We start from the raw sequence: 13,205 nt of genomic DNA on the forward strand, positions 1-13,205 counted from the left end.
ATTATCTTAGTGACTCCCAACCAACACATATTTTTCATAAACTGAATGAAATGGAAAACACGGAATAATAGAACAGAAAATATCAGAGTGCCTCATATACATAGGTGTAGATTGTTTTATGAAAAGTTTGTTTTATAAATATGTAAATATTGTTACAGATATAGTATGTGAACACGTAAAATGAATTTCCTATTGCGGGTTGAAGTGAAATGAGTTTGAAAGCCTCTGCTATAAAAGATCAGGAAGACAACAATAGTTAAGAACAAGGGTTTTAGCATCAGATTTAGGAAAGTTTGATTCCCAATCCTGCCATTTCTGTGTTCAATAATCTTAGGCATGCTGCTTACCCCTCCAGGCCTGTTTCCTCATTTGCAAAATGGGGAAGCTATACAATACAGTGCCTGACATCCAATAAACACTCAATAAATGACAACTTTTAACAGTCTCCTAAGAGGAACATCCAACTCTATGGGGTGTAAGGGTAGCCCTGGTTGCTCCAGGCCTCATGACACCTGCAGATCTGTAAGGAGGATTCACAGGAGGCATTTAGAAAGGATTCTCCCTTACCCCCACAAGCATGGCATTCAGCTCTTATACCTGTGCTGGGGTTTTGCAATTATAGAAACAGCAGGAACCAAAATTCCTCAACGTTAGGCTAAAAACTGGGAGGCTTCTTTCTCCAAACAGGGCTCAGGCCAGGGGAAACCCCGTTTTCTGAAGTTGCTGGCCAGCAATCACACTAGAACATCCATCCCAGCAGCAGGGGCCAACAGAGAAGCCCCCAGAACTGCTGCATGGTTCAGGCAGAGGCTCCTGGAGGAAGGGACAAAGAGTTCTTTGCTGTCCCTACAGACTTCCAGTGAGCTCACCTAGCCCTGCCTGCCCTATCTACAGGGCAGCCAATCATCAGCATCAACCTCAGTGATGTTGCCAAGGGAACTCAATGGCCTCCTGCCATCCCTGTCCATCTCCACACAAAAGGAGAGGCTTGGAAGGAGATTAAACCTAAAAAAATGAGACAGCACCCTCAACAGGGGAAAACAGAGATGCAGAAGGGGCCAGGGAGAAAAAACAGCAATGCAGACAAGAGACAGACGAAAGCAGTGACAGGAAGAGAAACAAAGAAAAAGAAACTCGGAAAAAAATTAACAGAAAGGACAAAGTGGGAGATTGTAAAAAGCAAACCCAAAAATAAGTAAAACAAAAAGGAGGAAGGCAAAAGAGAGAAGAAGTAATGGAAGAAGCTAGGAGGACGAGAGACATCCCTAATTCCACGCTGCTTTGCTCCCTGTTCATTCAGGGGGTGCAGAGCCCAGGCAGGGCAGGGCAGGGAGAAAGGACCTAGGGGCTCTCTGAACTCCCAGTGTCCTTCCCCTCTTCCCAAGTCTGCCTCAGCCTGACCTCCATCAGGAAAACTCAGGACACAGGCTCAGGAGCCTTTGGAGAAAGAAGCTCTCGAAGCTGATGGATTCCAGCTGGGCTGGAGACAAACACACCCCAGCCTGCCCTCCAAGGTCAGGTGCCACCTCATGTGTTCCCAGCCCTCATCCCTTCCCCCAGAGACTTGGCTTCAGTTGCCAAGCAAGTCTTATCCATCACAGACTCTGGTGTCTTGTCACTCTCAGAGAGCCCCATTCCCCGCTCTCTGAACGCTCCACCCTGCATCGGGCATTCAGGTCTTTTTCTGGTGGTCCGTGGGGCTCAACTCCACTTAGTGCATTTCAGAGAACTCAGGCAACATAGAGCAGAGGCCTCTAACCATCGCCTGGCCTGGTATCAGGGGAATGTCTTGGCTCATTTGGGAACCCCAAATGACAGACAAGGGAACCCCCCTGTCTCTCTGTCTTCTAGGGCTGCCCCCTCCCCTCAGGGCCATGAGAGGATTTGGCCTGGCACTCACTCCCTCTCTGGATCACTCCTATCTTCTCAAGCTTCCAAATCACACGAAAGAGGCAGAGCCAGTGCTTGGAAAACATAACCCAGCACAGTCCCAGTTATTTGAGAGACGCGCGGGCCTGGACCACAGGGGCAGCCTGACCTCAAAGCCCTCTCACCCCAACGTATGAAGGCCTGAACAAAATCCACGTCCTTTCAGCTAAAATGAGCAGGAGCCAAGCTTATCACTGTTTCTCAATACATGCTCCTGCAGCTAAAAGGCAGGCATGGCTCTAGAGGGAGAAGGAGGAGGGAAGAGGGAACTTTACAGTGAAGAAACAGCAGCCTCAGAAAATCTCTGAAGGGCGAGGCCCCACAGGCATCCCCAGCTCCTTGGGGAGGAACAAAGGGTCTTACTGGGCAGGTATTCTCTATGCAAACCCCAGTGTCTGGGGCCCAGACAGAAAGTGGCACAAAGGGAAGGGAAGCCGGCACGTGGCCAGGCGGGGCAGAAGGAGATGAGGTGCAGAGCTAAGGCCTCTGCCGGGCCTCCGGCCTGCAACCCGGGCCCACAGTGACTCTCTGCCATGCCACACCTACTGGCTGCCAAGTTCACTCCCCAAAACCTGAGATTTTCCCTTAAAACGGAGTTTGGGGATGTGGGAATCAGTGTGGCTGGCCAGCCTGGCTCAGGTGGTCATGAAGAGCAGCCTAAGTCCCTCAGAGCCCCTGGAGCTGCCTTTGAGGCAGAAATACAGAGCATCTTTGAGGACTCCTGATCTGTCTGTGGGAAGGTGGGCAAAATGCTCAAAATACAATAAAAGCAGGGGCCAGGACCCAAAGGGGTCTCACTCCCTGTTTCTCTGGACTCTCTGTGGGGTGCCTGTGTGCAGGATTTCTGCAGAAGATAGTCCATTTTGTTAAGCCTTTGAATATTCAAATTGAAAGTATCGCGCAATCATTGATTGTCAAATCATGGGTTTCTAGAGGTTTTAAATACTTGGCATGAGGGGGAAAAAACTCAAACCTATACCCGAAGGTATAAAACATTAATTCTGTTTGTCTCCTGCTCCAGGAACCTGGGTGCAACTGGATGCTTTGTGAAACTTTAAAAATGTTGCATCTCTGCTTCTCTCCTTGCACAGGAGCCCTCCTAGGCGCAAAGTCCCTGCAGCTGCAGCATCCAGCCACCGGCCCAGCTTCTGCTGACCACGATGTCCGGTAACTCTGGGCTGCTTCTCCTGGGGTGGGGTCATGCGGGCCAGGGGCGTTTCGATCCCAGTGTATTTCCACAGCTTCTCCTGCATAGAACAGAGAGGCACGAAGTCAGGGCATGCAAGTATGAGCCCGGGATCCTGAGAGGGCCCGGGCCACGCTGTGGCCGCTCCCATTCGGCACCTGCTCCCAAGGGCAGAGGTCCAGAGGCCGAGTTGGCCGCTGCGGACGTCCGTGTACCCCGGTCCCCCACCCGTCCTCCCACTTTGCCACAGTTGTGACCCTGGGACTTCGCGGCGCGTACTCTGCGCGCCCAGAAGCGGCGGCTGGGGGAGCTAGAGGCTCACGGTGAGGCCGGGACGCGAGCAGGGCGCGCCGGGCGCACACGCCTGAGCTGTGGCGGTCCCTGTGCGACCCCGAGCCGCGCCCGCTACCTGCAGAGCCGCGACCCAGGCGGGCAAGTTGGGAGGAGAGACTGGACCGCGGAGAGGGCGCGGCGCCCAGGCCCTGAGGGCCGGGCACGGGATTCCCTGTGTCTGGGCGACGACTAGCGCAACCTCCATTGCTAGGGAGACCCCTAGCTCCTGGGACATGGCCAGGGGGGCTGCCTGCTGTCCGGCTGCGGTCTCCGCAGTGACCAGGCGAGGCGCTGGCGGCCTGGCACTGTCCCCAAGCGCCCAGGCTGATCGCGCGGCCGCCCCAAGGCGCGGGGCCTGTGGCCCCTCCCCGCGCGATTCCCCCAGCGCACGCTCCAGGGTCGAGGTCAGGGCCGGAGTAGCACTGGACTCCTGTGGCCACCCCCAACCTCGAAAGCTCGCCCGGCCCGGCGTGGCCTAGCAGCCCGGCCCAACCTACTCACTGCGGCTCAGCGGGGCCCGCCCGGGGCCGCGGCTGCCCCCGCTCCCGGCGCGCAGGCACTCTCTGCCCGCCGACCCCTCCGGCCTGCGCTCGGCCTCTCCCGCGAGCGCGGCAGTCCCGCCCGGCCCCGCCAGCCCCAAGGGCGGCCCCTTCCGGAGGGCGGCCTCCCGATGGAGTGCGCGATCCTCGGGGGCCCGGCCCGGCCTTCCCGGAGCTCGCGCCGCGCGGACTCGACTCGGAGCCTCCGTGCGCCGCGGAGAAATGCCTGCACCAGAAAGGGAGGGGGTGGGGAGAGAAGAGAAGAGAGCAGGAGCGGGGCCGAAGGAGGGAGGAGGAAAAAAGATGGAGAGCGGCAAAGGCGGAGAAAAGGGGCGACGGAGAGAAGGCAGAAGGAAAAGATAGACGGGACGGAGGGAGGGATGTCCCTGGGCCTGGTCCCTTTACTGGGTCAGTGTAGCAGGTCCCTCACCGGCCCAAGGGCAAAGCTCGCCAAACCGCACCTGTCCGCTGCCTGCCCCAGGGCTGGCTTTCAGACCAAGGGCACATAGAGGTCGGAGCCTCCCCAGGAGCCACGCCTGGTCTGGTGGAAAAGGAAGGGGCTCAGAGCTTGCACACGAGTGGGAGAATCCCGGTGGGGTGGGCTAGGGCAGCTACTCAGATCAGAGAGAGCGCCCCTGCTCCAGCGCCCAGCCCCTCCCCAGGTCCATAATACCCTTTCCCAGGCCAGCAGGCTGGGCCCAGAACACCAGGTTCCCCTAACTTAGCCAAGATGGGGAGCTCTCCTAGACTGGTCTCCACATTCCTAAGCAGAAAAACCTGTGTGCTAGTGGTTTAAGGAGAGGGCCCAGCCTGAGGTGGGTGGCCCCACAGATTTCCATAGGTTCTGTCCCCACTGGGGCCCTGGACACCTGCCCAGCCTCTAGAGCTTCATCCTTTCAAGTTTGAGAAATTTGAGTTTCTTTCCCACCTGTCTTTTAGCATTCTCTTTGCAATCTCCAAACCTAGAAACCTGACCTGAGGTGCTGTAGTCTATAAAGAGGACCTCCACACCCCAAACCATGCACTTGACCACTGACTCAGTTGCCTTTCCCCAGAAAAACCGAAAGTGTATCAAGGTGTCCGGGTGAAGATCACGGTGAAGGAGCTGCTGCAGCAGAGAAGGGCACACCAGGCAGCCTCAGGGGGAACCGTAAGCATAAACCTTTCACTCGTTCAGCCCAACTCGTTCAGCCTCATTCAGCCCTGTGTCTGGGAAGGTATAGGAGGCCGCCCTAGGACCCAGTCGCCCTCTCCAGACCTGGCCTTCCTCAGCTGTTCTTATGACTTCTGTGCCCAGCTTCATCCCAGTACATCACAGCAAGCCACAAAGAACAGCTGGGGCATGTTGTGGGGCTCAGGATGTGGGGGAGCCCACTCCTCACTGATCATAGTTAAGCATCAAGGGCTTGTTGGTCCTGTGCAAGGAGAGGAGCAGCCAGCAGGTACGTAAGTCGTTATTCTGTTAGGAAGACAGTGTATGTGCCCTCGCATATCCAAAGAAAATCTCTCCCAGAAACTCATTTCATTTTAGGGAGGCCTTCAAGGAGGGAATCTCTGTGAAACATCCCCCCCTCCCTCCTCATTCTTCGAGAACCCAGCCTCAGAGGTCATTTATCTGTAAATCACCAGGCACTGAAAGTTCCCGGCAGAAAGGGGCCATGTATCTGCAAAGGAGACAGCTTAGAATATAGAACTACCTCCTTATGATGGAATGAAGCCGGAAGCAGTTTCGGTTATGACGAGATGGATCTGGGCAGTCACAAGGGTACCTGCCACTTTATATACGTCCTAAAACAGATAGTGCTGCCAGGATCGCTCAGGGCAGCAGCAGAACCAAACAAACTAGCTAAGATTATCCTCCAAGAGAGGGCAATTCATCATACCATTACTTGTGGCTTGGTTTGGGTGTGGATTTAGGAAATTACAGATGGGGCCCATATTGCCAGTGTTAGGATTGGTGTTGTCTCAAGCTTATTGGCATCTGCCCCACAATGGTTTTTGTACCTGATGCTATGTGCAACGCATGACTTCATGAAATGGGCCTTTGTGGGAAGAGGCTAATGATGTAGGGGCAGTGAGCACAAGTTCTAGAACCTGTGGACTGGTTCTCAGCTCCTCCGTGGTGTGTATCCTCTAGCAAATTATTCAGTCTCACTTGCCTCAGTTTCTTCATCTTTAAACTGGAGATAATAGGATTTTGTGAGGGTTAAATGAGTTATTGCATAGAAAACACATAGAAGATTTCCGCTTAGTAAGTGCCCACAAAATGTTAGCTATCATAATTATCATTTGTGAAAAGTGACTAAAATAAAATTACAACCAAGGATTGAAAGCCAGCTGTTCAGTAATGTTCATTCACAGCCTTTTCTCAGAGTTTAGAATTGAGTTCAGGTGTGAGTTCGCTGTGCTGTGGCACGTACGGCACAAATATTACATTTGCTGGAGATGTTAGTACTTTTGTATGCAGAATTTCAGCTAACGCAGTAAAACTTCCTTGCATTTTTATAGGGTTTTACAGTGGTTCTTTTAAAGCACTTTCGTACATTCATGGTTTCATTTAGGTCTTATAACAACCACAGGAGGTAAGTAGATTAGGGATCTCTATGCTTATATTACAGCTAAAGTTCAAAGTCTTGCAGTTACTTGTGGTAGAGCTAGAAATAAGACCAAGGTCTTCTTATTCTTAATATAAAAAAAACTTCCCACCTATTGGTTCCCTAAATTCATCTTTCTGCAGATCGAGCTGTGCTGAGCAGGACTGGTAGCCTCAACCATCAACTCTTCAATTCAGAGATGGTTATAAAATTAATAAAACCAGGAACAAGGGAACTGGGAAATGCTTCTGGAGTGAAAAAAAAAAATCATCAAGATGTTCATAACAAAATGTAATCTTTCATTAAGGAGCTTTAGTACATGGTAGAATTCTGCTTCAGCTGCACCTGGAGAAGTCTCATTTTGGGCATAGCGATTTTATTGCTGTTGGCCTCTTCCAGGTTGGTTTGGCTACTGTTCCCTTGTTAGCTAGCCACAGGAATGAAGAGCATGGGTAAAACATTTCATCGTGTATCTGACCAGTATCTGTTCCCTGGAGCAGTGTGACTTATCTAAGTTTTTCTGAATTTCCCCCTGAGAAATAATAAAGCAGTACTTCTGAACCAGTGCCTTGCAGGAACATTCAGAGCAAAGCCTGCTTTACTTGGCTTCCTGGAAGATTCTATCTTCCCATGCCTTCACAGGCATGTAGGAGTAACACAGAGATGGTTTAATTACAAGAGCAGATGTAAAATCCCTCACTGGGAACCATCAGAAGGATCTGGGATTCTAGGAAAGCTGTGAGGGTATAGTCAGTAGGGAAGGATGGCAGATCCCAGGAGATGATGTATTGCCTGCTTCTTGGTGTAGATCTTTCTGGTTTAACAGAGATGATCTCCAATTTGTTCGATGGTTGAAGGACCCCTCTGGGAAGCTTTAAGCCAAGGAGAGAGTTAATTTTATCAAATATACAAAGCAGGAAGAAATTTATCTTAATCTGTTATAAAGTCAGAGTAGGATCCACAATTTGAAATTTTAAGAAGGCAATCGTGAATGGAAGTTATAGATTGAGACAAATATCAGGATCTCAAACAGTGCCAGGAGAAACACGTGCATGCCAGATTTGTAAATTTCATTTAAAAACTTATTTTGGCCAGATAATTTGCAAACAGTCCTACACATACACACACACACACACACACACACACACACACACAATTCTTTTCCCTTTAGGATAAAAGGAAACTTGAGTTAGTACTCATCAAAAGATATAATTTACCCTTTTTTTTTACCATTAATTTTTTTTTAAACAGCCTTGATGTGTTGTTATAAATTGTAGATTGTGGATTTTTGTGCTGTTTGAAATCTAAGAAAGAGGTGCCTTTCTTTGTATTCTTGGAGCAAAGTAGAAAGTGAACCCATGACTAGAAAGATCATATCAAGTAGGATATTGTAAACATACCTGAGGGAGATAACATAGGGAGGCAGACAAACACACCATTCGGGGGACAAAGGGGGTTAATGAGAGCTCCACAACGAAGCAGATTTTTTAAAACCCACCCCTTCCAAGTCCTTTAGCTCAAGCTGCAGCCAAATATTTGCATACAGAGCTGGTGAAGGATTCCAGCTTCCTGGTTCATGACATTACAGCATGGATCATTTTCAAAATTAACACCACCTCCTTTTTCAGCAGTGGCTGACAGTGCAGTCTCCCAGTGGCTAGGAGGACAGGAGTAAGTACACCCTGTAACCCAAGAGAGAGGTGTGGTGAGCTCAGCTTCCCAGCACAGAATCACAGAGCAATGCTGGTCCCTTTAAACTTTAAAGCCACCACCTGCAACGTAAGGGGGAAAAAAAAATCCTACATTACTCGTTTAGTACAATTATCAATTCAACTGGAAGATAAAGGCTGCTTGACTTTAAATAGGAACAGTCTCATAAACTTTAAGTATCTAAACCTTATAGTGAAAAAAGCAACTTTTATAGAAAATAGTAAAAGAAAATACAGAGTTAAATATTTCCTGACCATTAACTAGAAATGTAGATAGGCTCCAGCTTACTGATTACAGCTTTAAGAAAACATTTTCTATTTTAATATTTCATAGCTAGTAAGAACATGTGAATATTTTGAGCTATCCAGGATTAACAAAGTTCAGAATTGTGTCCTTTTGGGAAAAAAAATTCCTAAGGCTAAGCCACCAGATAGTATATGAAAATTTTGAGGAAAATGATTGACAAAGTTATAGATAGTTGAGATTAAATAAATGTTGGTTCTCATTAATTTTAAATAGTTTAATAGAAAGGCTCTTCACTGAGTTTTCTCAAACTGTTACATTTCTGTAATATAAAAATCATTTAAATTAATTTTTTGTTAAAATTAATAACCTTTAAAATTTAAGTGGGAGAATTTGATATTAGGAAAAAATCCCCCAGCAAACATAAAAATTGAATCTAAATAAAATATAACATTGGTTGTATCTAACAACAGCAAGTCTTTTTAGAAGAAAGAATCTGGCTTACCTTAGAGCAGAAAGCAACATAGTTCACGTCAAAATGTCTTAACTTTCCTTTTACAGAACTTTTATTTCACTTTGCTTTATGGTCATATTCTTGCTTTGGCAGCTGTCTGGAGGCAGCCGTGTCCACCTGTCCGACTCAGTCGCACCATCTTCTGCAGGTCAGTACAGCCAGCATTACAATTCCCTCACAAGCTCTTTCAAAGGTCCATCTAGAAAGCCTTTCAGTGCTTGATTTAGGGGTTAAAAGAGGCACCACCATTTAATTGGAATCCAACCAATCAGAAGGTGAAAAATGCATAGTCACTCCAGATGCAAACCCAGCAAGGAAACAAGTGCAAAATTGTGTCCTCCTTTCTGAACTGTCTATTCTCTGCTGTCTGCTCTGTCCCAGGAGTTTGTTCTTCACATTTAGTCCAGGTCCTTGTCTCCAAGTACCTAAGCTTGATTAAAAGAGCAGAATTGTTTTCAGAAATTTATATTTTTTAGTGTATTGTTAGATGGAATACAGAACATTCTGAGATCCTAGAAGAATGCCTTTGCCCTTGTTGATTTAGTCTCTAGCCGACAGGGGCTTCCCTCTCCTTTTCTCTCTTCCCAGAAAGCAGCTCAAACAAGTGTAAGTTTTCTCAGCCCAATACGAATAACTCTATTACATAAACACTCCTACCTATGCCACTCAACAGCCAAGAGTTTAAGGAGGTCATATATAAGGAAACCTGTGCTTATGGTCGCTCACCACTGAATGTGCCACTTTGACTTCACCTTAAAGGAACCTTGAGACTTCAAAAAATCCAGTGTTCCGTCGTCCCTCTGATGGACACACTCTAAACCTATCTTCTTTGAGCATTTAAGGGTAATAATCAGAAATTGGGCCTATTAATACCAAAATGGAAAAGGAATCATGTTTTCAGAATTATTCTTGTTTGGTATTTAACAATCTATATTAATTTCATTATCATGTTAACATATTCACTAAGAAAACATTTTTGCTTTTTGTAATTTGAAACAAGTAATACTAACTTGTACTCTACATTCCTGGCTTCCATTTTTATAATTTGTGTTGCCATTTATATCAATCCTCGAAATTTAAGTTACTGAGTCAGTGTGAAAAGTTTGGGAAAGCAATAACCCTAAATCAAGAGGATTCTGTGCCATGGCATCAGAACTTTTCCTAAAGCCTCCAACAACTCTGTAAGCTACTTCTGAGAGGTTTACTTGAACTGCAAGACAGGGGCCGGAGTAGATGCTTCATAGTCCAAGAAAGTGGAATCTTGAGCCATTTGACTGTGACAATTGGCTGCAGGTTGGATCACCATTCTTTTATTTTTGCCCTAGGCACATTTACAGCCAATTTCCACATTATTAACCAGATTCATTTCCTTGGGACTTGAATTAGCTAAGGCAACTAAAAACTCCAAATTACCTGCCTGTTTACTTTTCAAGAATTTCTTAAACCCCCCTTTCCCCTAGACATAGTAAATATTCAGAATATAGAATAGAACTCCATTCAAATCCATAAGTGCAATTTTTAAACAAAAAAATCTGTCGTTTTCCTTTCTCTTCTAGGACTGTATTTTGAGCCTGAACCGATTTCTTCCACGCCTAATTATTTTCAACCCCGAGAATTTCCCAGTTGTGTTTCTTGTGAAGAAAACCCGAGCTACCTCGACCAGATCTTTGATTCCTACCTTCAGACAGAGACACACCCAGACCCTCCGCTCAATTCCATGCAAAGTACTCCACACTACTTCCCAGACAGCTTCCAGGCTGCCCCTTTCAGCTTTAACCAGAGCCTGGTAATTTATCTCAGTTCTTTACAAAACCTGATTATTGCTTACTATGGGGTAGTAATGCTTTGTAAGGGAATTCGCATAATCTCATGAGAAATCACACAAACACCATCAGCAAGGAAATTATCCAGGAAACAAGCAGACAACCATTTAAAACTCAATGGAGGTGGGAATAGCCACACATTGCAGGGCACAAACTTTTGGATACACACGTGCAGTAATAATGATTTCCCAAGTTGGCTACGCCCAAGTAAGTTGGTGTGTGGCAATAAAAAGTTTTCCTGGCAATATTCATGTAATGTTTATAAAACTGTAAAGTTAAGACATCTACTCATTTGGAAATCACTCATTTCAACAACAGCCCTTGGATTTTTGAGTTCTTGAAAATGGAATTAAGGCTCTTTCTACACAGTACCAAACTGTCATCCTGATGAGGAATTTTTGTTTTATTTTGACACTAAAGTGGTTCTACTAACTGGTTGTTTTGTCTGCTACAGGCAAAGGACTGTTTTGGGTCTGAGATGGTTAGTGAAAAATGAAGCCCGAGTACTTGAAAGAATTTGGCTTGTCTGTTCTTGATGGACCTCAAACATTTGAAAACATGTTATCATTTAAAATGGAGTAAGGTTTCCATTAGTAGATACCAGTTGTTTTAGATGTCTTTTAGATACTCTTATAGTTTTTTTTTAACCTTAAAAAGTAGTTTTTAAAAAATGTAAATACTTTTTTCTTTTGGTTTGTCAAAAGTCTGTGTAGGTATCAGACTAAATTTTAAAGGGATAGGAAGTTAACTGCACAGAATATGCATACAAGGCCCCAGTCATCCAGTTCCCTTCTAGCTTCCAAATTAGGCTTTGTCAGTAATAACTATAGACCCACTTAAGAGAAAGCAGAATACACCTTTCTCCTCAGGGAACAAGACTTTAGTGACAGTGAGAGTAGTTTCGCATCTTAGAGTCTCCCAGACGGTGGGTCATTGAGGATCCCAGTTCTACCTGTGTATGTTCACCTTGTTCTCCAGTCAAGGGTGTGGAGAAACATCCACGGAGCCACCTGCAGCTTATACTGTGACACGCAGCAGGATTTGATGTGCAGGTGACGGGGAGCACAATGGGATTTTATGGTTTAAGAACAAAGCATCCTCTTAAGTATGGTTATAACAAAGGCAGCCAGTGGAGCAAGGCAGTTTATTGTTGGGAAAGAAATAGGTAAATATAGAATGTGGTATCATGAAATCACACAGTCAGCAAATAAAATTACTTCTGCAGACTTGGGTTGGGTTGGGTGTTCTGTTGTGTTTTTTTTTTTTTATCCCTAATGTTCTTACCCTGGGTTAATAAATCCACTCTATTCAGTTCTTTTAATCCTGTCTAAGTTATCAAGCTCTTTGTTCCTTGGTTTTTATTTCTGTAGACCCCCGGATCGCCTTCAGATTGCTCCACTCTTTCTGGTTCCTTAGACTACAGTTACTCGCCAGCTCAGCTACCGTCATATGTTCCGGAGAATTACAATTCTCCCCCTTCTCTGGACACCAGAAACTGTGGCTATCCCTCAGAAGACTATTCCTACCCTCTCCTGCCCTCTCATGCCCAGTATGACTGCTTCTCCTCAGCCACCACCTCTGTCTGCTACTGTGCGTCCTGTGAGGCAGAACACTTGGACACCATCAGAGCGTCAGAGTATTTTTCCTATCCCAGCACAGATTATGTGAACTTTGCTCCCTCAGCAGCAGGAACCAGTGATTTCTATAAAAGGGAAACAAACTGTGACATCTGCTATAGTTAATAGAAATCACATTCATTTGGAACATGGCGTGTGTATATCTACTTTTCTACCACTCCAAGTGACAACTCAAAATATGCAACCTGTTAACAAAATATCACAAGCACGGTTTACATGTCACCATTTTCAACTTTCTGACACTAATTTAGGCATAAACGTGAAGTCCTCAGACCCAGTCGTGGTTCCACTCGTACTTTGTATGCTTATAGTTAAAATTTTTGTAGGGAATGTTCAGTTGTTTGACTTTTCTGTGTAACGAACAAATACTAATTTTTTTACTAATAAATAATTTTGTATTATCAAATGTTGATTTCTTTTTTTAATTTTCCACTATTACTTTCCAATTGGTTAGAATATCAATTAATTCTGGAAATCACTAATTACTCTTCAGTAGTTTAATCTCACTTACTCATGAATTTAAAATTATTTTAATGTGATGGGATGCCTTGGGTCCCAGGCGATGGAGGGTAGACACAGCTGTGGTGGCTGAAGAGGGAAAGTCGGCCTCACCTCTAAATGAGAGTGTACGTCTTGGACCAACATCAGAGAAAGACGTTTATGAATCATTAGTCTCTCATATCTAACATCAGCCAAT

General features: G+C 46.0%; 1 protein-coding gene across 1 annotated transcript; it reads left to right on the top strand.

Annotated features, from left to right (window-relative positions):
- Window positions 1–3,074: 3,074 nt before the first annotated feature.
- POU2AF3 (POU class 2 homeobox associating factor 3) lies at window positions 3,075–12,865 on the top strand. The gene is made up of 5 exons (XM_014785181.2): window positions 3,075–3,096; window positions 5,043–5,137; window positions 9,142–9,196; window positions 10,605–10,834; window positions 12,242–12,865. Exons 1-5 carry the CDS (start codon window positions 3,090–3,092, stop codon window positions 12,611–12,613), a joined length of 759 nt encoding a protein of 252 aa, XP_014640667.2. The 5' UTR covers window positions 3,075–3,089; the 3' UTR covers window positions 12,614–12,865.
- Window positions 12,866–13,205: the final 340 nt, after the last annotated feature.

The sequence above is a fragment of the Ceratotherium simum genome, chromosome 7 (assembly GCF_057802395.1).
Source record: "Ceratotherium simum simum isolate JZ-2026a chromosome 7, ASM5780239v1, whole genome shotgun sequence".
NCBI classification, from domain to species: Eukaryota; Metazoa; Chordata; class Mammalia; order Perissodactyla; family Rhinocerotidae; genus Ceratotherium; species Ceratotherium simum.

Bases quoted from the DNA above. Each gene is read 5' to 3' on its own strand.
- POU2AF3 (XM_014785181.2), top strand. The intron at 5,138-9,141 runs GTAAGCATAAAC...TTGCTTTGGCAG, and splicing joins AGGCAGCCTCAGGGGGAACC to CTGTCTGGAGGCAGCCGTGT. The intron at 9,197-10,604 runs GTCAGTACAGCC...TTTCTCTTCTAG, and splicing joins AGTCGCACCATCTTCTGCAG to GACTGTATTTTGAGCCTGAA.